Source organism: Zingiber officinale, chromosome 8B, assembly GCF_018446385.1.
Source record: "Zingiber officinale cultivar Zhangliang chromosome 8B, Zo_v1.1, whole genome shotgun sequence".
Lineage (NCBI taxonomy): Eukaryota > Viridiplantae > Streptophyta > Magnoliopsida > Zingiberales > Zingiberaceae > Zingiber > Zingiber officinale.
Genome location: NC_056001.1, coordinates 34,339,517 through 34,360,648, shown reverse-complemented (window position 1 = coordinate 34,360,648; position 21,132 = coordinate 34,339,517). Strand labels below are relative to the sequence as shown.

The window sequence follows — 21,132 nt, the reverse complement described above, 5'->3', positions numbered from 1 at the left end:
GACATATTTGAATTCTCTCCCGGTACTAGCCAAGCCAGCTGCGGGTGAGCCGCTTTGTATCTACTTGTCTTCAACCGAGCAAGCAGTCGGCTCGGCACTAGTGACGGCGAGTGGAGAGCAGCCTGTATATTTTCTGAGCCACATTTTAAAAGATGCTGAATCTCGCTACACCGGGCTCGAGAAGTTGGCTTTCGCTCTGGTCCTCGCCGCTCGGCGTCTTCGCCCATATTTCTTGGCTCATACCATCATCGTCCGGACGAATAGTCCACTGGGAAGAGTTCTGCTGAATCCAGAAGTGTCCGGACGGCTCATCAAATGGACTACAGAGTTGAGCGAATTCGACATTCAATACCAGCCCCGTTCGGCGATAAAAGCGCAGTCCTTGGCGAATTTTGTCACCGAGGTACAAAGGCAAGAGCCCGAAGCCATGTGGAAGATATTTGTGGACGGATCGTCCACTCGGCTCGGGAGTGATGTTGGTGTATTATTGCTGTCTCCCCAAGAAGAGAAAATGCATCTATCCGTCCGGCTTGACTATAGAGCTACGAATAATGAGGCAGAGTATGAAGCCCTTATAGCCAGCTTACAGGCCGCCCGACATGTAGGGGCCGGACGGGTGATGCTACATTCAGACTCTCAATTGGCCGCTCAGCAGCTCACAGGTACCTTTGAGATTAACAACGCTCGGCTCAAACTCTATGCCGAAGCCTTTGAAAAACTCAAGGCCGACTTCCGAGAGGTTATTATCCAAAAGATACCCCGAGTAGAGAATCAAGCGGCCGATGAGTTAGCAAAACTTGCAAGCTCAATAACACCGGTCGCCATCCAGCATCCAATTGAACAAGTATCTTTGGTGGCGCACGTCGATCGGATGGAAGGCCTCACGTTTCCGAGCGACTGGAGGACACCCATCACAGAGTTTTTGCGCTCGGGCGCCACACCGTCCGATCGGAATGAAGCCCAGCTGTTAAGAAGGAGAGCCGGTCGGTTCAGACTCATCGGCGATCAACTCTACAAGAAAGCTTTCTCTCGCCCGCTGTTGAAATGCGTGAGCTCGGAAGACTCGGCTTACATCCTCCAAGAAGTACATCAAGGATCATGCGGAGGGCATCCGGGCGGACGATCGCTGGCTAAGAAGATCCTGCTGGCCGGATACTTCTGGCCAACCTTACAGGCAGACGCCGCTCGGACCGTGTCGACGTGCCTTTCTTGCCAAAAGTATCATAACTTCTCCCACCGACCGGCGGAGGAGATGAAGGCATCCACGGTCGCCTGCCCGTTCGATCAGTGGGGAATGGATATTGTTGGTCCATTTCCTATGGCGACCGGGCAGCGGAAATTTTTACTGGTGGCAGTCGATTATTTTTCCAAGTGGGTGGAGGCCGAGCCGCTAGCCAAGATCACCGAGCAGATGGTCAAAAAGTTCATCTGGCAACACATCATCTGTCGGTTCGGCATCCCTCGCCGACTTGTCTCCGACAACGGGCGGCAATTCGCGGGAAAGTTGCTCGAAGATTGATGCAAAAGCTATGGCATCGAGCAACACTTCACGTCCGTGGCGTATCCCCAAAGTAACGGTCAAGCCGAAGTAGCCAATCGGAAAATTCTTCGTATTTTGCGCGCTCGGCTCGACCATTTGGGAGGAAGTTGGGTGGATGAAGTGCCGGGCGTTCTGTGGGCCATCCGGACTACCCTAAAGGAAGGAACGGGCGTCACGCATTTCCATTTGGTGTACGGCGGCGAAGTGGTTATTCCTGTTGAAGTCGGCGTCGAGTCCGCCCGGATCCAGAATTATGATGATGGCAACGCCGAGCGGAGGAACATGGAGCTAGATTTGGTTGACGAGGAGCGAGCCAAGGCGTCCGTCCGGCTGATGGCGTACCGGCAACGGGTGAAGCAAAACTACAACCGGCGTGTCATCCCCAGATTTTTCCAGGTCGGCGACCTTGTCTGGAAGAAAGTGAAGCCGGTCGGCGACGTCGGCAAGCTAGAAGCCCCTGGGGCGGGCCCCTTTAAAATCATCGAAAAGCTCCGCTCGGGCGCTTATTATTTGGAAGACGAAGATGGGCGGCAGCTGTATCGGCCGTGGAGCGCGAATCATCTTCAGCCATACCGAGCTGGGTAAGAGGTGCGCTGATGTAATTTCGTATACGTTTCGGTTGCCCATGTGCCTGTAATGCAGGTAGCTAAAATAATTGAAGGATGGCAAATAGCTTCGCCGAACGGCTGTGTCGAGTTAGCCTTAAAGGCCGTCGAGCTCCGACGTTAAATATCGAGAGACGAGCCGGCGTCTATAAATCCTCCGAGCGGAAGATCGTCGAGCTCTGACGTTAAATATCGAGAGACGAGCCGGCATCTATAAATCCTCCGAGCGGAAGACTGTCGAGCTCCGACGTTAAATATCGAGAGACGAGCCGGCGTCTATAAATCCTCCGAGCGGAAGATCGTCGAGCTCCGACGTTAAATATCGAGAGACGAGCCGGCATCTATAAATCCTCCGAGCGGAAGACCGTCGAGCTCCGACGTTAAATATCGAGAGACGAGCCGGCGTCTATAAATCCTCCAAGCGGAAGACCGTCGAGCTCCGACGTTAAATATCGAGAGACGAGCCGGCATCTATAAATCCTCCGAGCGGAAGAACGTCGAGCTCCGACGTTAAATATCGAGAGACGAGCCGGCGTCTATAAATCCTCCGAGCGGAAGACCGTCGAGCTCCGACGTTAAATATCGAGAGACGAGCCGGCGTCTATAAATCCTCCGAGCGGAAGACCGTCGAGCTCCGACGTTAAATATCGAGAGACGAGCCGGCGTCTATAAATCCTCCAAGCGGAAGACCGTCGAGCTCCGACGTTAAATATCGAGAGACGAGCCGGCGTCTATAAATCCTCCGAGCGGAAGACCGTCGAGCTCCGACATTAAATATCGAGAGACGAGCCAGCGTCTATAAATCCTCCGAGCGGAAGACCGTCGAGCTCCGACGTTAAAAATCGAGAGACGAGCCGGCATCTATAAATCCTCCGAGCAGAATACCGTCGAGCTCCGACGTTAAATATCGAGAGACGAGCCGGCGTCTATGAATCATCCGAGCGGAAGACCGTCGAGCTCCGACGTTAAATATCGAGAGACGAGCCGGCGTCTATGAATCATCCGAGCGGAAGACCGTCGAGCTCCGACGTTAAATATCGAGAGACGAGCCGACGTCTATGAATCATCCGAGCGGAAGACCGTCGAGCTCCGACGTTAAATATCGAGAGACGAGTCGGCGTCTATAAATCCTCCGAGCGGAAGACCGTCGAGCTCCGACGTTAAATATCGAGAGACGAGCCGGCGTCTATAAATCCTCCGAGCGGAAGACCGTCGAGCTCCGACGTTAAATATCGAGAGACGAGCCGGCGTCTATAAATTCTCCGAGCGGAAGACCGTCGAGCTCCGACGTTAAATATCGAGAGACGAGCCGGCGTCTATAAATCCTCCGAGCGGAAGACCGTCGAGCTCCGACGTTAAATATCGAGAGACGAGCCGGCGTCTATAAATCCTCCGAGCGGAAGACCGTCGAGCTCCGACGTTAAATATCGAGAGACAAGCGTGTCCATAAATCCTCCGAGCCGAAGACCGTCGAGCTCCGACGTTAAAAATCGAGAGACGAGCCGGCGTCTATAAATCCTCCGAGCAGAAGACCGTCGAGCTCCGACGTTAAATATCGAGAGACGAGCCGGCGTCTATGAATCATCCGAGCGGAAGACCGTCGAGCTACGACGTTAAATATCGAGAGACGAGTCGGCGTCTATAAATCCTCCGCTCCGACGTTAAATATCGAGAGACAAGCCGACGTCTATAAATAATCCGAGCGGAAGACCGTCGAGCTCCAACGTTAAATATCGAGAGACGAGCCGGCGTCTATAAATCATCCGAGCGGAAGACCGTCGAGCTCCGACGTTAAATATCGAGAGACGAGCCGGCGTCTATAAATCCTCCGAGCGGAAGACCGTCGAGATCCGACATTAAATATCGAGAGACGAGCCGGCGTCTATAAATTCTCCGAGCGTAAGACCGTCGAGTTCCGACGTTAAATATCGAGAGACGAGCCGGTGTCTATAAATCCTCCGAGCGGAAGACCGTCGAGCTCCGACGTTAAATATCGAGAGACGAGCCGGCGTCTATAAATCATCCGAGCGGAAGACCGTCGAGCTCCGACGTTAAATATCGAGAGACGAGCCGGCGTCTATAAATCATCCGAGCGGAAGACCGTCGAGCTCCGACGTTAAATATCGAGAGACTAGCCGGCGTCTATAAATCATCCGAGCGGAGGAGGGCAATAAAAAGGATGCGAGTGTCCAAGGAATTCGCCGTCAGTATTGTTCGACCGTCTCTGCGTTTCGCTCGGCTCAGTACCCAAAGGTACTTCATCAGCATCTAACGAATGATCTCTGCTATCAAAGCGGAATGTTACGTATCTGGAGTATTACATATTTAGCCGAGCGGAAGGGTCACGCCAATTACTTCGTAAAAATCCCTTTTGGATACTAGAGGTGTGATAAGAGACGAGCGGACAACACACATTGACTAGCAAGAGGACAAAGTACGCGAAAGGAAAGCATTGCATTAAAAATAAAACTTTAGGCCGAGCAGCCTAAGTACAAAAAAGGATCATTTTTGGCCGAGCGGTCGTGTTACATACAAAAATATCTACTCTATGTAATCATAAAGATCCTTGGGAATGTTGTCCAGGAGCGCCACTTGATCGCCGGCCGGAATAGTAGTGGACTCCGGAAGAAGACCCTTAGACTTCAGATACGTAGTGGTGGCGGTCATAGCCAAGTCGAAGGCTGTGTACATCCGCTCGCAGATTTTCTCCGAGAATTCAGGCGACCGGATGTAGCTCTGTCTTAAGGCAACGACCCGACTCGGCTCGGCCTCTTGATATTCTTTGAAGGCCGCCTGGGACGCAGTAAGGGAATCCTTCAGATTTTGAAGCTTGTCCGCGTCGGCCGAACGGCCCGCCCTCTCTCTATCAAGCTGCTCCGTCAGCTCCTTTACCTTCAACTCCAGGCCCCGAGCCTCCACATTCTTCTTCTCCAAGTCGGAAATGGTCGTGTTTTTTCGAGTGGTGGCCAAGGTTATTTTTGTGTCGAGCGACTTGACTTGTCGCTCGGACTCGGCCAAGGCATGGGCCTGATCGGCTGTCTTTTTCTGCTCGGCCGCCAGTAAATCTTGAGCTCTCTTCAACTCCTTTTGCAGCTCAGAATAGGAGGGGCCTTTAGAGCCGGACGGACCGACGGCCGCCTTCAGTTGCCTTAGTTCTTCATCTACCAAGGTCAGACGGTTGGAGATAGCAATCTCCTCCACCCATCTCTGACAAAAGAAATAAGAAGTTGTTATTAGCCGATCGGAAGGAATGCATACAAAACACAAAAAAAAGAGAAAATAAACTTACCCCCGTGGCTTGCTGCATATGGCTATTGGCCAAATTTCGGAGGGGGATTAACGCGACGCTTGCCCGAGCGTCGGCCCACATCTCAGCTAGTGGACCCTTCAAAGTGATGGTATGCTCGGGCGTTGTTGGTTGGTCAGCCTCTGGCAGTAGTTCTTCCGTGAGAAGATGAAGACTGACTCGTATTGTACGACCATGACCTTGGGTCGTCCGACCGGCTTCCGGAAGAGGATCAGAGGCCGGCGCCGAAAATTGAGAGTGGATGGTTGAACGCCTAACTGGTTGAGGGGGCGGAAGGGTGCTGACCGGAATAGCCTCAATAGGGACCTCCGGCTCGTCCCATTCCGAAGGAGTCCGATAGGATGAAATGGCTTCAATCTCTGGAGCCTTTCCGCGAGCATTTGCAGTGGCTCGGGCGGAGGGTTGAACAGCAGATGTGGCTGAGCGGACTGGAGTCTCCACTCGGCGCCTTTTCGGATGAGGCTGCTCTTCTTCTGGAGCTGAGCCGTCACCCCGAGCGGAGGGCTCCTGGATGAGGGTTGCCCCAGCCGCTGGCTCTGGGAGAGAAGCCTGAGCGGCCGACTCCCCAGCATGTGTCCCGCTCTCTTCTTCGTGCGAGCCGACCGGCTGGATGCCGAGCGTCTCCATTTCCTTGGCTGCCGCGGCTTCGAGCGCCGCCGCTTTTCTCTTCAAAATGCCGACCATTACCGACTCCATGACGATGCACGCTGTATAGGAAAGAAGAAAAATCAGTTGGCAATCAAAGTATATGCCCAAGTTAAATTCTTACCGAAGCTGCTCGGAAGGGGAGTCCGCATGGGACTCAGACCGAAGATGTACATCACTCCTTCGTGAAGAAGCTTATTGATGTCGAGCCGTAGACCGGCTAGCATATTTGCAGCATGGAGGTAGTCCGGTCGGGTCTTGAATTTCTTCAGCTCAGGAGTGGGGGGTAGGTCGACCTGCCACTTGGTCCGGAAGTTGGCCTGCTCGGGCATACGGATATAGAAAAAATACTCCTTCCAATGTTTATTGGAAGAAGGCAGTTTGTTAAAGAAGACTAGGTCGGGCCGAGCTTGGAACATGAAGGTGCCCGGCTCGGACTGCTTGGGGTAATAGAAATAAAAAAGACGTCCGGTCGGAGGGGAATGTTGTGGATTTTGAACAAAACAACAACCCCGCAGAGGAGGCGGAAAGTGTTGGGTACTAGACTGCCGAGCGGAACACCGAAAAAGTTACAAACATCTATAATGAAAGGATGTACAGGGAAACGCAGACCAGCGGTAAACTGATCGCGGAAGACACAGAAAGCTCCGCGCGGCGGCCTGTGTGGCCGAGCGGAGGGACCGGCTAAAAGAAGTTCAAAATTACCAGGGATGTCAAAATTGTCTGTCAAAACATCAAAATCACGCTGGTCGAATCGGGACTGCATGGTGGTGTACCATGGGCCGAGGGACTGGTCTTCAGGATGAGAAGAACTAGCCATGATCCGATCGGGAGAAATAAAAAAGGCAGAAAGGTTGAAGAAAGACGACAGCAAGTGAAAAGAGGCCCCAAGGATTGAAACCGGGGAAAGAAATGAGGAGCAAACACCGGAAATAAGGAAGAAAAGATATAGAACCTTACTGCGAGGAAAAGGATCAAGGAAGAGGCGCCGGAGAGCATCGGAGAGCAGGAATGGAATCGCCGGAGCACCGAAACACCAGGGACGAAGGTAGAAGTCGCGAAAGCAAATGAGGAGAATAGGGGAGAACGAAGATTTTATATGGCGGAGGCCGAGCGGCCTCCACCGTTGAATCCAGGTCACGGGAATCAAAGCACACATCACGCCGTCCATTTTGAACCGCCTCGATCCCATCAAAGTACCACGCCGCCGCCGTACGATGACGACAGTACGCCACGTGGCATTCAGCCATTCGAGACATTTAATGAGCGCATGCTTAGCCTTAATGTCGAAGATTAGCGCAGATTACGAGGAGATTCGAGGAAGGTTGCTGTTGACTAACCTTACGACCATCCCTGCGGAAAGCCGAGCGGAGGAGGAGTGCCTGAAGGAGCCGCCCGGCTAGGCTAGCAGTCCAGTTAGTCGGACTAATCGCCTCCTTCGACTAGACTTGAAGGGGAGGCAAGTGATCCGGTGGTAAGAACAGGGGACCCCCGTTCTGGGGAGTCAATGCCACGTGGAAGTCAAAAGGCCAGGTGGCCGACCGGAGAAGGGTGGCCCGACCGAAAGTCCAAGCAAAGGGTGGATCGATAGGCCGGCCGGAGAAGGGTGGACCGACCGTCCGGCCGGTCGACCGGTGTCTGACTGATGACAAAAGGCGCCCCGGCAGGAGTCGGGGTTCTGACGCTCATTGAACAGGATCGCAGGGCCGAGCGGATGTCACGCTCGGCCAAAGACGTAAGGTAGCATACTGCTAACAGTCTCCACAGAACACGTTATCAAGAATCCCCCAAGTAGACCACTATATATCACCGGCCGGACGTAAGGCGAATGCTGGCCTGTCGGACGCCCGACAAGGAGTAAGGAGAAAAGGACAAGGGACATCTTCTGACAGCGGGCATGCTCTATAATTCGGCCATACTCCAAATCTTACGACCAGGGGTTCCGTTGTCCTATTGAAGACGTGCTTGGACTGTAGCAGTATGGGATCAGGTAAGCTCACTGACAGGCCTTTACTTGGGTATGGGCTGAGGACACGTGTACACCTCGGTATGAGTGCACCCACTCCTCCACAGCCCTATATAAAGGCTCTCATCCTTCGACGGAGGTACACATTCTACGATTCTTGTAGCCACTTCCTTGTTGAGCTTTGCCTGACTTGAGCGTCGGAGGGTCGCCGCCGGGAACCCCTTCCCGGCCCGACTTCTGTGCAAGTTCGCCGGAGGACCGTACGATCGGTCGGAGATCCACGTCAGTGACTCGAAGAGCGCCACGTGCCCAACGTCCGTTGGTTCAGCTTTCGGACAGGATCAAGAATCATAAGACTTTAAAAATGATTAGACTTAGGAGAGTTCTCGATATGCATAGGTACTATTGTTGAGTAAATTTAATAAACCTAAGTTCATTAGTGACTTTGTATCCAAAGTACATAAGACTGAGAAAAAAATAGAAATTTTTGACCTATTGGAGCAAGTGTTGTGGATGTACTTATTAGATAAGAATTGAATAACACGCATCATTGGATATCAAACACTTCTATTTTATAGGAAATGTGAAAACAATACATTAACAATACAAGAAGATGTGTATTCCATATATATTGAGAAGATGAATTGTGATAACCCTAAATATAGAAACAAGACAAATATACATTCGTAGAAGACAAATAAAATCTACATGTGAAATAGCAGGTCAAAGTTTTTGACAGAAAAGTTTATCTTTTGCGCTACACAAACAATGAGACGTCGATAAAGATTGCAAGCTTTAGATGTCGTCGATGATACAGGATTGAAAGAAATGTATTTTTTTTTTAACTATTGAAACAAGAGTTTAGGATAGCAACATAGATGACAATTTGTGTAAAATGAAATTTTTTAAAAATGCATTTAATCTTCATACTTAGTTGCATAGGTAGCGACTTGGATGAAATTTTTGTAATTCGGTGTGAACAACAAGGACTAAAAAAGTATTTTAAAAAAGAAGTGTGAGATTTGATAAAATTTTAAAAAAATGATACATAATTTGAATATTTGTGAAAGTCAAATGGTGTGCGGTTCAGTAAATAATTTTTCATTGCAACAAGCATTGAACAAATTTAAAAGTATTTTCTTAATAAAATGTTCAAAGCCTAGCAAAACAAAAATTACTTTTTATTAAAAATAAGAAATAGAAAATTCTCTAATATTAATTCTAGGGACCACATCAATGCTCGTTTGTCAAAGAAAATGAGCAGCTGATTAAAACTATACATTTCGTATCCAGAATATCAGCCTAAACTCTTAAATTTTACATAAGCATTCAAACCAATCTTTACCATAAGAAAAACTATCCCCAGAGGGTCAATGAGGCCTCTGAACAAAAACGTTAAACTATATAATGGATAAATTAGATTAATGTGCAAGTTTTAGTATGAACCATATAGAAATAAAAAGGTTGTACATCCTGAACTCTCAACGATCAAAGAAGTCTAAAATACAGGTCAAAAGGTAGTTATTGAAAAACAAAAACCAAAAAGCATCTGGCTAACCAGCCCAACAACTCATTTAGATAAATCTCATTCACACAATGGACGAACAGGTTTGAAGTGTGATGTCAGTAATGGAACATTTTAGAGGTAGAGCTTCAACAAGCAATTGGATATTATGAGCAAAACTGAATGCTACCTCAAGGATCTTTTGATGCTAGCTACAAAGCCCTAAGCCTGTAACTCACGAGGGTGGGTCCAAAGAAACTGTATTTCCCTGCACTGCATAAAGCTGCCTCCGCATCACTACGCTTCTTGAAAACAACTTTAGCATGTTTGTCTGACCGTTTAACTTCTGTATCTGCTTCCATAAGAGGCCCATATTGCCCAAATATCCTAACAAGATCAGTTTCTGCAGGAATATCATCTGCTTCATGAAAGCTCAAAATCAATGCTGTGGGGATGAACTCATCAGCAGCCTTCATCAAATTGCTTGTGGGTTTTCCATCTTCAGATACCTGCAAGTTATTGCCATATCTTGGACCATCCTCTAAAACACGCTCATTCATTTTTTGAACATCCATTTTGTGCATATCATTTTGATTTGAGGAACCATATTGCAAATGTGGTCGACTATAAGGTATGGAAGTGAAGGGAAGAGAAAATGATGGTTCATGTCCATGGCGTTCTCTTTGCTGCATCCTTTGAGATTCATTGGTTATTTTCCAACCTGATGCCAGTTCTTCCTCACAGCTGACAATTATGTCGGACCAGTATGAATCTTGCATGAAAGCCGACATATTTTCTGAACTGACGTTTATGGATTTCCTCATATCCCATTTAACTGCAAGTTTGTCTGTATTTTTTTCTTCTGCTGACAAAACAGACACAACCCAGCTTCTAAAATCAGCAAAGAAAGTCACTATTGTAGGCAGAAAATTGTATTCCTCCAGAGGATTACTTGCGGATATATAGAGCTGTCCAAGCATCTCAGTTGGGGTGGAATACTCATTTGTGACACTTTTGATCAAAACCTCAGGCTGTCTTGCAGGATTAGATCTTGAATAGCTAATTATCAAATCCCCAAGATTTTTATCATTTCTTTTCTCTAATTTAGAATCCAATACAGCAACCTCAGAGTTTCCATGAGATGAGACATCAAATCTAGCATCATAATGATCTCTCTTATCCATGAATTCAGTCCTTTTTCTACATTGCACAATGTTTAGTTTTTCCCGTCTAAATGAGCTTTTCATTGTTGTTGACTTTCCCATCCAAGAAGTAGCAGCTAAAGATATCAGAGTTGAGGGGTCAGCACTTTCTTCACTAGAATTTCTCTTATTAGAAGGCGAATCCTCAATATTATCAACCAATCCTTCACCATGAACAAATACAGGAAGTTCAGAATATCCTTTTGAGTGATAAAAGGACTTCAACTGTGACTTGCATATCCCAAGTTCTAATCTATCAAACCTTGCATATGGGGAACATGCTAGTGCTTGGATATAGTGGAGAAGATTAAGAGGTTCAAAAGAGCTAACAATACGTGCCTTGTCAATGTTGTAGCAACATTTCCCAACTTGTATCCCTGAATTCTCAATCCTTGGTTTCTTGAGGCACGCAGAAGCTTCATCAATGAAACACTGCCATGTTGACCCCAACACAACATGCCTTGACACGTCTTCAATTGCAGTATTCATGGTAGTTTCAAATCCATCTGTACAGTTTTGCTTCTCCATTTGTGATAAGTGTGTCTGGAAGTGCTTCAATTGTGACTCATCACACCAGGCAAATGTTTTATCTTGAAAACAAGCAACCGGATGATGATCCATCTTCTGAAGGTCTAATGCAGCTTCTGATGCAGTGGAGGAATGAAATATCTGACCAGGACACTGCTGGTGCATCCTCACTTCACCCCACACCAAATCAGCAGAAGCAAAACTATCCCCATCCTGAAAGGAACACTGATACACAACACGCTCATTATCCTCCACAAAAGAAAGCCGAGGCGTTCCCCATTTTTTCTTTACAATCAATTCTTGTTCCAGTGACATTGAAGACATGTTACTTGTCTCAATACCAACATTTGGTGCAACATCTGAGCTTACAACATTTTGTATATTTATCAATTTTGGCGGTCTTCCCCTCTTTCTTTTTGCAGTCAATTTTTGTTCAGTTTCCATCAGAGAACTGTCACCTGCATTTGTAGCAGCAGAAGCTGAAATCCCTGAATTAGCATCTTCTGCATCTATCAACTTCTTAGGCCTTCCCCTCTTTCTCTTTGCAGTCAATGTTTGCTCAGTTTCCATCAGAGAACTGTCACCTGCGTTTGTAGCAACAGAAGCTGAAACCTCTGAATTAACATCTTCTGCATCTATCAACTTCTTAGGTCTTCCCCTCTTCCTCTTTGCTGTTATATTTTCTTTGTCTACTCCCATAGCAATGCTACTAATCTCTATATTAACATGGGGGGTGGCAACAGAACTCAAAGAATCTCCTTTATAAGTGGGTTTCCTAGGCCGTCCCCTCTTTCCGCTTGCTATAGGTTCATGTTCGCTTACTGTTAAAGAATGGTTGCCTGTCACTCTATCAGCACCAGCGGCAATCTCTGAATCAATAGGATTTTGCATAACTAATAATTTCCGAGGCCTTCCTCTCTTCCTCTTAGGCATCAGTTCTTGTCTACAGACATTCAAATTTTGATCACCCTTGGTAACTGACTCGATACTAGTATTAAAACAAGCATGATGACTGACACTATCATCTTTGCTCACCAACTGTGCAAAATCCATAAAACTACTTTTACCTACAGTGCCATTCCCGTCAATAAGATTCATTTGCAGGCCAGGTGCACAAGCCTCGTGCGTTGGCTTCACATCGTGAAGAACAGGGCTATAATGTCGCCCCTGTCCATATCCAACTACCCCATTCATGTCTCCGTCAGCAATGCTACCTTGTATCACTGTATCGATGCCCGGGGCTTCCATCTCCAATTCCTTCGCTTGTTCACCAATGAGATTAGGATGGCCGAGCCTTGTTGCAACTCCCATTACTCGTCCGTCCAATCCAAATCTAATTGCCACGCGCTCGTCTGCTCGGAATGGAATTGTGATTGAAGCCGCCGCCTTTGCTCGAGCTCGCCAATCGATTCCAATCTAGACCAACACGGAATAAGCAATAAAACCTAGCGCAAGAACAAAACACGCATAGCCAAAAAAAAAAAAAAAAAACCCTAGAATATCTCTCAGAAAAATAGGGTGAAAAACGAAAGCCAGATCTTAAAACGCGATCAATTCAATGAAGGAACAAGCCATTCAAGTGGAATTCGAACTCCTACAATCAAACAGATCAAGATTAATCCCAATTGCATGCCTGGTTTACCTTGCTTGATATCGCCGCTTTGCTGAATCGACGAAAGAAAGACGGCGGCAGAAGCGTCGAAGGCGGATTGGAACAAGAAGGATCCAAAAGGTCGAGTCACGAGCGAGGGACGTGAGAATACCATTCGAGTTTCGAGTCGAACCGCGGAAAGCCAAGGTTGCCCCGACTTGGATCGGGTGATAACGTCACGGGTCAGGGGTCGCACTGCGACTTCTAATTTGCTAACTAAAATTTTTAAAACGCAACGCTGAATAAAGATTATGAATTATCAATAAATTGACGGGGCGCTGAGTGAGCAAATCATGTTAAATTATCAATAAATTGTAGACATGAGGTGTTATTATATGAAATTTTGAGGTCAAAACTCGACGTGTCCGAGCATATATTTCCCATGCTCTAATGATTAGTAGTCATCTGTGATTTACCTCCTCCGTATTGATCTGAGGATGGATTGACAGAATATAAGGGCGAGTGAATTATCTTTTGTCACATGAATTATCACTAAATTATCTGAAGACAAATGATGCCACATCTCCTTTGTTTTTCAAACATCTAATGATCAAGTTTTAATTCGACAAATTAATAAATGAAATTTTTTAATAAACAATTGACCTAAAAATAATGGACTAATGAATCATTCATTGTGAGTATTTTTTTAATTTATCTTAATAATCGATAGAAAATTTTCATGGAACCATATCAGTCATTCTAATGTTAACTAATAAATAAAAGAATTATCTATAAATTATTGAAGCAATTAACCTCTAGTAATCTTGATCAAATTTGGATTCATTCAAGTTGAATTTCAATATTTATCAATAAATTTATTGATTGAGCCACGGGGCTAATGATGTAGTGGAAGAGCGTCAAGTTATCACATAGGCATCCGCGGTTGAATCTCCGGCTACAAACCATTGGCAGGAATTTTTCTTCTAAATAGGGCACGCAACCACGGGATGTTGGCCTTTTGGACTACCCGTCAGCCTCAGGGCTATGGTGCAATGGAAGGTCGTCAAGTTGTCACATAAGTATTCGTGGTTCGATCCTCAGTTACGAGGCATTGACAAGAGTTTTTTTTCCAAATGGGGTGTGCAACCACGGAATGTTGGGCTTTTGAACTGTCTGTCACGAGCACTTTCCGATTTATCCTAATGGTTGGTGAAAATTTTTCATAGGGTCGGGTCGGCCCCAAGTTTGGTGTTACCTAGTTCAATAAAAAACTATTATTGATTGAACAAAAAGTCAAATAACTCAAAGTTAATCAGATACTTAATAATGGAGAAATCTAACTAAATCATGGTTAATCAAATATTTGATGGTTGGAAGTCTAACAAGGAGTTGACAAGCGGAAAATTTTAAATGAGTCATGGTTGATCAGACATTTGGCGGTCAGAAGTCTAGTAGAGAGTTGGCAAGGGTGAAGTCTAAGTAAGTTATGGAAGACCACTTAACATGAGATAGGTGAAGTCCAAGTGTATCATGAAAAATTGGACACTTGACACATGGATGGAAGCCTTAATAGGTCGTGGAAGACCAGATGTTAGGCAAGAGATGAGAAGTGCAAACAAGTCAAAGAGGACTAGATGTTTGACAATGGTAAAGTACTAGTAGGTTAAAGTTAACTAAATACTTAACATGAGATAAAAAGTTCAAACATGTCTAAGGAGGATCAAATATTTGACAATGATGGAATCCTGACAGGTAAGGTTGATCAAATACTTGACACGAGAAGGAAAGTCCTGGTAGGTTAAGATTAATCATATGTCAGGTGGATGAAATCTTGGTAGATCAAAGATGAACATATTTTAAGTGAGAGAAGTCCTAGTAGGTCCGATACTAGGCAATGTGAGAACCTAGCTTTGGTAAGACTCGAATAGAAGAATTAGTCTATTGCTATGGACTAGCAATTGACTGATGACCTCTAAACTCCTTGAGTTTGAGGTTTGAGGTTTGAGGGGATTTAAGGAGGGTTTATTATATATTAGTTGATTGTTGGGTATGAGCAATCAACTAATAACACTATTGGAGGAAATAGATTATCTGAAACTTGATTGATCAACTTGATTGATTATCATTAGTTGATTGGTAGAGTAGAGCAGTCGACTGCTATCATTGTTCAAGCAAATATAAAACTTGATTACAGTACTCAATTGTTTAGGTAGCAACCAATTGTTAGTAATGAGCAATTGACTGATATGGTCAAAGTTGAGTTAGAAAGAGTCGTTATGAGGTAAAACAATCAAATTCAATGGATCAATCAACTAATGTGCGCTATCAATTGACTATTAGGAGAACATAAACCTCGACCTAAATGTTATAAAGGAAGGTTTCATAGACGTCTTCAATGTCGATTCTTAGGGGTATAGAGGAGAGTGTTGTTGCATGTTTAGACCTTCAAAAGGCAATACAAACCAATAACAAAGCAATCAAAGTGAGATTCATTTTTGTAAAATGTTTCATTTGTATTGTTTATATTCTTTATTATATCTTTGTTTTTGTTGCTTGTAAAGAATATAAATTTAAGAGGCTTATCCTAATTAAAGTATCTGATAACGAGAAAGATAGTAGTGTTATTGCTATAATGGTAGGTCATGGAGTAGGAACCAAAGGTTCCGAACAATATAAAATCTTGTGTTCTTGTACTTACTTTTTACTTCTTGTATTTATTTTTGATGTGTATTAATCTTTTATAGACAAGCACACAAACAATTGATCGAATCAAAGAGAATCAATATTCACACCTTTTAGCGACGTCATCTACCTCAACAAGTGGTATCAGAACCGGACAACCCTGAAGAACTCACAACCGATGGAGCATAGTGTTAGAGGAAGGTGTGATTTTGAGCCCTCTGATACCTAACAAATAGTATCAGAGCAAAGTCGTTATTCATCAGATTGACTATCGGAACAACTCATGCTAGAGGAAGCTATGATTTCACAATGGAGGTCGGAGATGACTTTGTCTATGCCATTTGATTTCCACCGCCTTTCGAATTAGAAGGCTTTGCTCAATGGAAGGCAAGAACATAGATCTTCTTCCAAATGGATATCTAGAGAAATGAAGATCCATCTAAATGCAAAGTGAAGACAAGCTCAAGGAAGGAGACTCGTTGACCCTAAAACAAGTGGACTTAGAGGTTGATAGATGCTCGACAACCAAGATGAAGGAAGATGAAGAAACATCTACCTCAAGAAGTGAGGGGAAGGATAAACAATTAATGTTAAAACCAAAGGAACCCTCAAGATCCAAAGTCAATAGGAAGGCTAATGTCACCTCGACAAGCATAGAGAGTCTAACTCATGAAGGTATAATAATTTTAATTATTAAAAATAAAGCTCATATTATTTACTTTAAGTGTAGGAAAAATAATGCGATAAAAGCAAGTATAAAAAATTGACAAAGAAGAAAGTTCTAGTGACATCCAAGTCAAAAGGAAGTCAACCCCTTGATATAGAAGGGCAAGGATCATATAATATACTTCTCATTCAACCAACAAAAACACTACTGGAATCAATATCCAAGAGGGAGACATCCAAGTAAAGACAAGGGAGGAAGTTCAAAATTAAGGGAAGAAACATGCTAGAAGTAAGTTTTATGAATTTAGTGCTTATTATCATACAAAGAGAAAGTATGATAAATCTAAAGATAATTTTTAAATCATATTATACTAGAACTATCTTATCTAAGGATAGAAATGAAGGGAGTAATCTAGACAAAGAACCCTAAAAAGAATAGGCATATGCCTAGAAAGAGAAATGACCAAGGCAAATATGAAAAATCAAGAATTAAGAATTTACAGGTGGAAAATTAAGTTTTGAGGTTCAGATTTATTAAATTTGAAAAGACCCTTAGGAAATAACAAGTGAGGTTAATGGGTCAAAGAAACAAAGACTACGACTAGGTAGGCAAGAAATATCTAAGGACAAGAAGAGATTGAGTCACAAAACAATGTCTAAGGATAGTGTGTCATCCTATGATAAGGTTCCATATAACTACGGAAAAAATCTTAGATATGGGAGTCAAGTCCAGATTGTAAAGAAGGCTATCTCTAGTATTGATCTTGATGAAACTAGTATAACTATGACTTCTAAGAAGTCTAAAAAAGTGATTAGAAAGGTATCTAAGGAGGTTATTTCTAAAGTACATGGTGCATCCAAGGAGTTCCAATAAGTATTGGGTTCCTAAGAGTGTAATTTCATGGATATAGTATGTATCAACTTAGATTGGAATGGTAGTTAATCTAACCACGGTAAAGTTGACAATTTAGAATATTTTTTAGTTATAGTGATATCTTAACAATGAAATTTCCAATTTTATCTTAGAGAATTTTATAGTGTGCTAATAAAAATTAAGTTCTTAAGTGGATCAAAATGGGTACAATAGATAGAATCCAAAAGTGTGCTAATTTTTGGGTTTTGATGAAGGGAGTTGTGAGCCTTGTATTTTTATACAAAAGTATTCAAATTGAGTTAAATTTCAAGCTTTGTCAGTTTCACTCCTTTTGTCACATCAATTAGTATCAATGTAGATCTCTTTGTAAATCTGATCTAACAAATCAATGGAGATGGCATTGCAAGAGGATATCAATACAACAAGGTCATTATTTTTTGATAGGGTAAACTTTTCATATTTTAAAAAAATCTAAAATGCAATATTTTTTAATGATATAATTCAAGTGGCAAAAGGTGATTCACTCGTCCTCAGCACCCCCACCAACCTATCCCTAGGCCAACACGAAAGAGATATACGGGTGACTTCTAGCCATTAGTGCAGGTGGTAAGGCATGAGAGGAGGCATGCTCGGACACGTCAAGTTTTGATTCCAAGACCTCATGTGACAACACCTCATACCTTAACCACTAAACATGATTAATAATTTGAGCCACCCATCAATAAATTTGAGATCTCATACCCTATAAATAATGGAGTATTCAAGCTAAAAGAGGAAATAAAAGCCAATGTGAAAGCTACCATCACCTTATATTGTGAGTTGTCAATAGGTCAATTAAGTTTGGACCTTTTACAAGCATGAAAGAACCCTAGTACAAACTCATGGAGTTAAAAGAATGTATGCCTACCTCCAACATAGCTAAGTGTGCTTTATTAATGAGTCAATTATAGAACTTCCAAATAAAGATAGAGAATCTGTTAGCATAATTCTGAACAATTTAAGGAGATTATAAATGGACTTCACAAAAATTGAAGAATTCGTTGACAACCGAGATAACATGAGGTATGCATAAATCTTCTTATGAATTTCACTTTGGGTATCCATGGTAAATAAAAAGAGGATAGTTTGGTGTACAAAACTCTCGTAGATGTGGAATTCTAAAAAAGAGTCGATCACATTGAGTTTATTATATGCTATTTTATCATGCATTGTAATAGACTATTTTAGCGACTTGAACTCATAACCAAGTTATATGGTAACAACTTTACCATTGCATCAAGACTTCTCTTCTAATACACATGGCAGATATATACAAAATTTGCTCTTAGGATTTATCACTTGCTAAATTAGATAAATTCTTTTGTGACATAGAATTGCATAAGTTGTCTAGTCAATTGCTAAAAGAAAAGCAAACTACAACTTTCGTCAAAAAAAATGGATAAGTAAAAAATAATTATTGCAAAAAAAAAGGTCTAGAAGAAGACTCCTTAAAGCTTATACAAGATTCTAAGTAACAATGATTTATCAATGAGTTGGCAAATTATGTGAGAAAGATGATGAATATAAATTATTGGAATAATTAACCCTAAAGCAATCGAGTTCAACCAAAATATTTTGATGTGCGGCAAAGAATTTAAATTAGGTGTGTTGTTTTTTATCTGACATGTGCATTGAATTTGTAGAGACACAAAAGGCTCCACATAGAGTTTGGTTGATATAAGTAAAGGATGGTATGAGACATTTGATGGACCAAAAGTCCTAAAAGCGAGGCCTTTGGGCAATTGGTGAAGTCCTAAAAGCACAACTTTTGGGCAAAGAAAATTCTAAATCTTTGAGCATTAGAAGTTCCAAAAATATGTTTTTTGGGGGGCAAATAGAGGAAGTTTTGTAGGTTGATCCTTGGATATTGGAAATCCTAAAAGAAGGATTTGGGGCAAGCACGCAAAGGAAGTTTCGGGAGGTGTGACTTTTGGGTACATATGCAAGTCCTCTAAACAACTTTTGGGTAGAAGTTCTAAAGACATGGAGTCTTTGGGCAAATCAATAAAGTCTTAAAGATAATGATTTGTGAGAGATTGTGTGACTGTATTAATATGGCCTTGTAGAGAACCTCTAACCAAGGAATAAGGAGTTCTAGTTGTACTCAATGACCAAGCTCAATCTTGAAGCTTTAAGAAGGCCTATGAAGGGGTAAGCAAGTAAAGTCACGATCTCAATGTAGGTCGAATTGACTGAAAGTGATTCTAGTCGATTAATGAGTTGACTTAACTACTTAATCGACTTAAGACTCCCTTCTCAAATATAGAGTAGAGCAAATCCTCTCGTCCAGGATCTTTTAGATTAGGGAAGCTCTGTAAGTTCATTAGTGAGGTGAGTCGAATCCCACCTATTTAATAGGTAGAGTATAGTTTACCCTACTAATGAATGGAGAGGAGTCCAGAATTGGTCCAGAGATTCTGAACTAGAGGATCCCTGCTCAATATAAAGTGCTCTTTAGTAAACTTAAGTCGATTGAAAAAGGATCTAGTTGAGTTGTCAACAACTATTTTAATTGAGTTCCAATCAATTGAAGATGGTTTTTAGTATACTAAATTGTGGTTTTTGGATGCCCATGTGAGGTTCATCTATATAAGCAATAGTTGTGCTTATTCTTGGTATCCATGTGCAAACATTATATCCACTTTTCTACTGCATCTACTTGAGATAAAAGTAACTAAGAACTATTTGAAGGTCTCTTCTACAAGTTTTAGTAAAACTTCACTCTTATACTTTGTTCGTATATCGTGTGTAGAGAAGTATTTCTATTGTATAGGGTTTTCCTACATCCAAAAAGGAGATTTTTGTTAGGATTAGTGGTGATTCTGGCAAGGGGGTGAATACGAATAGGTCCGAAGCTCAAAAGAATTTTCAATGCAAATATAAGACTTAAAATATTTGTGTTAGTTAATCAAGAAAAAGCATTGAAAATATAAAACAATAAGCATAAGCTAATATAAATTAATTCAATATAGTTTAAAATCCTTAAGTTCCTACTCCACAACTTGTGAAGTTGTAAGATGAGTCATCCCTCGAAACTCTCTATTTTTCTCCTTACTGAAGGAAATAAACCTCTTTTAAAAAGTTTTGTACAATGATAATAATCAAAACAAAAAACTAAGGTTGTATTGAAAGCCAAGGCTAGGTCTCTTGGAATGTCAAAGTCTTGCTGAATCAAGGGTGACACTGTATAATTGGTGAAGTTCTGAAGACAATCTCTTGGTAGTGGAAATCTTGGTAGATGAAAATTAACTAATATTAAACAGATGAGAATTTGGAGACACGATTTCTTGCCCAAGAAGTCCAAGAGACTAGGTCTTAGCAAGGCAAAGGAATCCCAAAGGCATGACCTCTCGGTAGGGAAATATAAGTGAGACAAGAGTCTGAGTGACTTGTAGTTTGAATTTTGGGTAAACTTAACTTAGAAGTGAATTTAACTTAAAGAGTTGTCGAAGTTGATGATTTAGCCGACTGAAGGTGTCAACTAATGGATGAGTTAACAAGACAATCAACTCAAGCTAGGTAGGTAGTGAATTAAATATTTTTGTCTGTGGATTAATTGACTGAGGCCAAGATCAGTCACCTGATAAGTAAAAATAGTTAGCTATTAGAACAACAAAAATCCAAGAAGAGAGCCATTGATCAAATAAGATTGGCTGTAATTGTCAAACAACTCAATGAATTCAAGTGTTCAATGGGAGCTAGATAGTTGGCTAGATGCAGGTTACATTGGGAATAAGGAGCTATTTAAGGGGAGAATTTGGTAGTTCTTATAAGCATTCAAATGACATAAAAAAAAAATACAAGTAACAAGTGAAAGCAAGCCAAAAGAAGAGCTCTATCTTGTACATGTTGTAAATTATTTTTATTTAACATTATAAGTTCTTGTTTATTGTAAGATCAAATTGTAAGAGGTTTGGAGTTGGTGAAAGTATAGAAGGATTCTAGATGTAACTCATTGACCAGCCATAGATCATGAAGTAGAA

At 42.7% G+C, this 21,132-nt stretch overlaps 1 protein-coding gene across 1 annotated transcript; it reads right to left on the bottom strand.

Moving 5' to 3' along the window:
* Nucleotides 1-9,446: 9,446 nt before the first annotated feature.
* LOC122015378 lies at nucleotides 9,447-13,057 on the bottom strand. The gene is made up of 2 exons (XM_042572238.1): nucleotides 12,940-13,057; nucleotides 9,447-12,713 (listed from the first exon to the last, which is right to left on the bottom strand). The coding sequence occupies exon 2, from the start codon at nucleotides 12,606-12,608 to the stop codon at nucleotides 9,780-9,782; it is 2,829 nt and encodes a 942-aa protein (XP_042428172.1). The 5' UTR covers nucleotides 12,609-12,713; nucleotides 12,940-13,057; the 3' UTR covers nucleotides 9,447-9,779.
* Between the last annotated feature and the right edge of the window lie 8,075 nt (nucleotides 13,058-21,132).

Coding starts and splice junctions, on each gene's coding strand:
- LOC122015378 (XM_042572238.1), bottom strand. CDS start 12,608: ATGGGAGTTGCAACAAGGCTCGGCCATCCTAATCTCATTGGTGAACAA.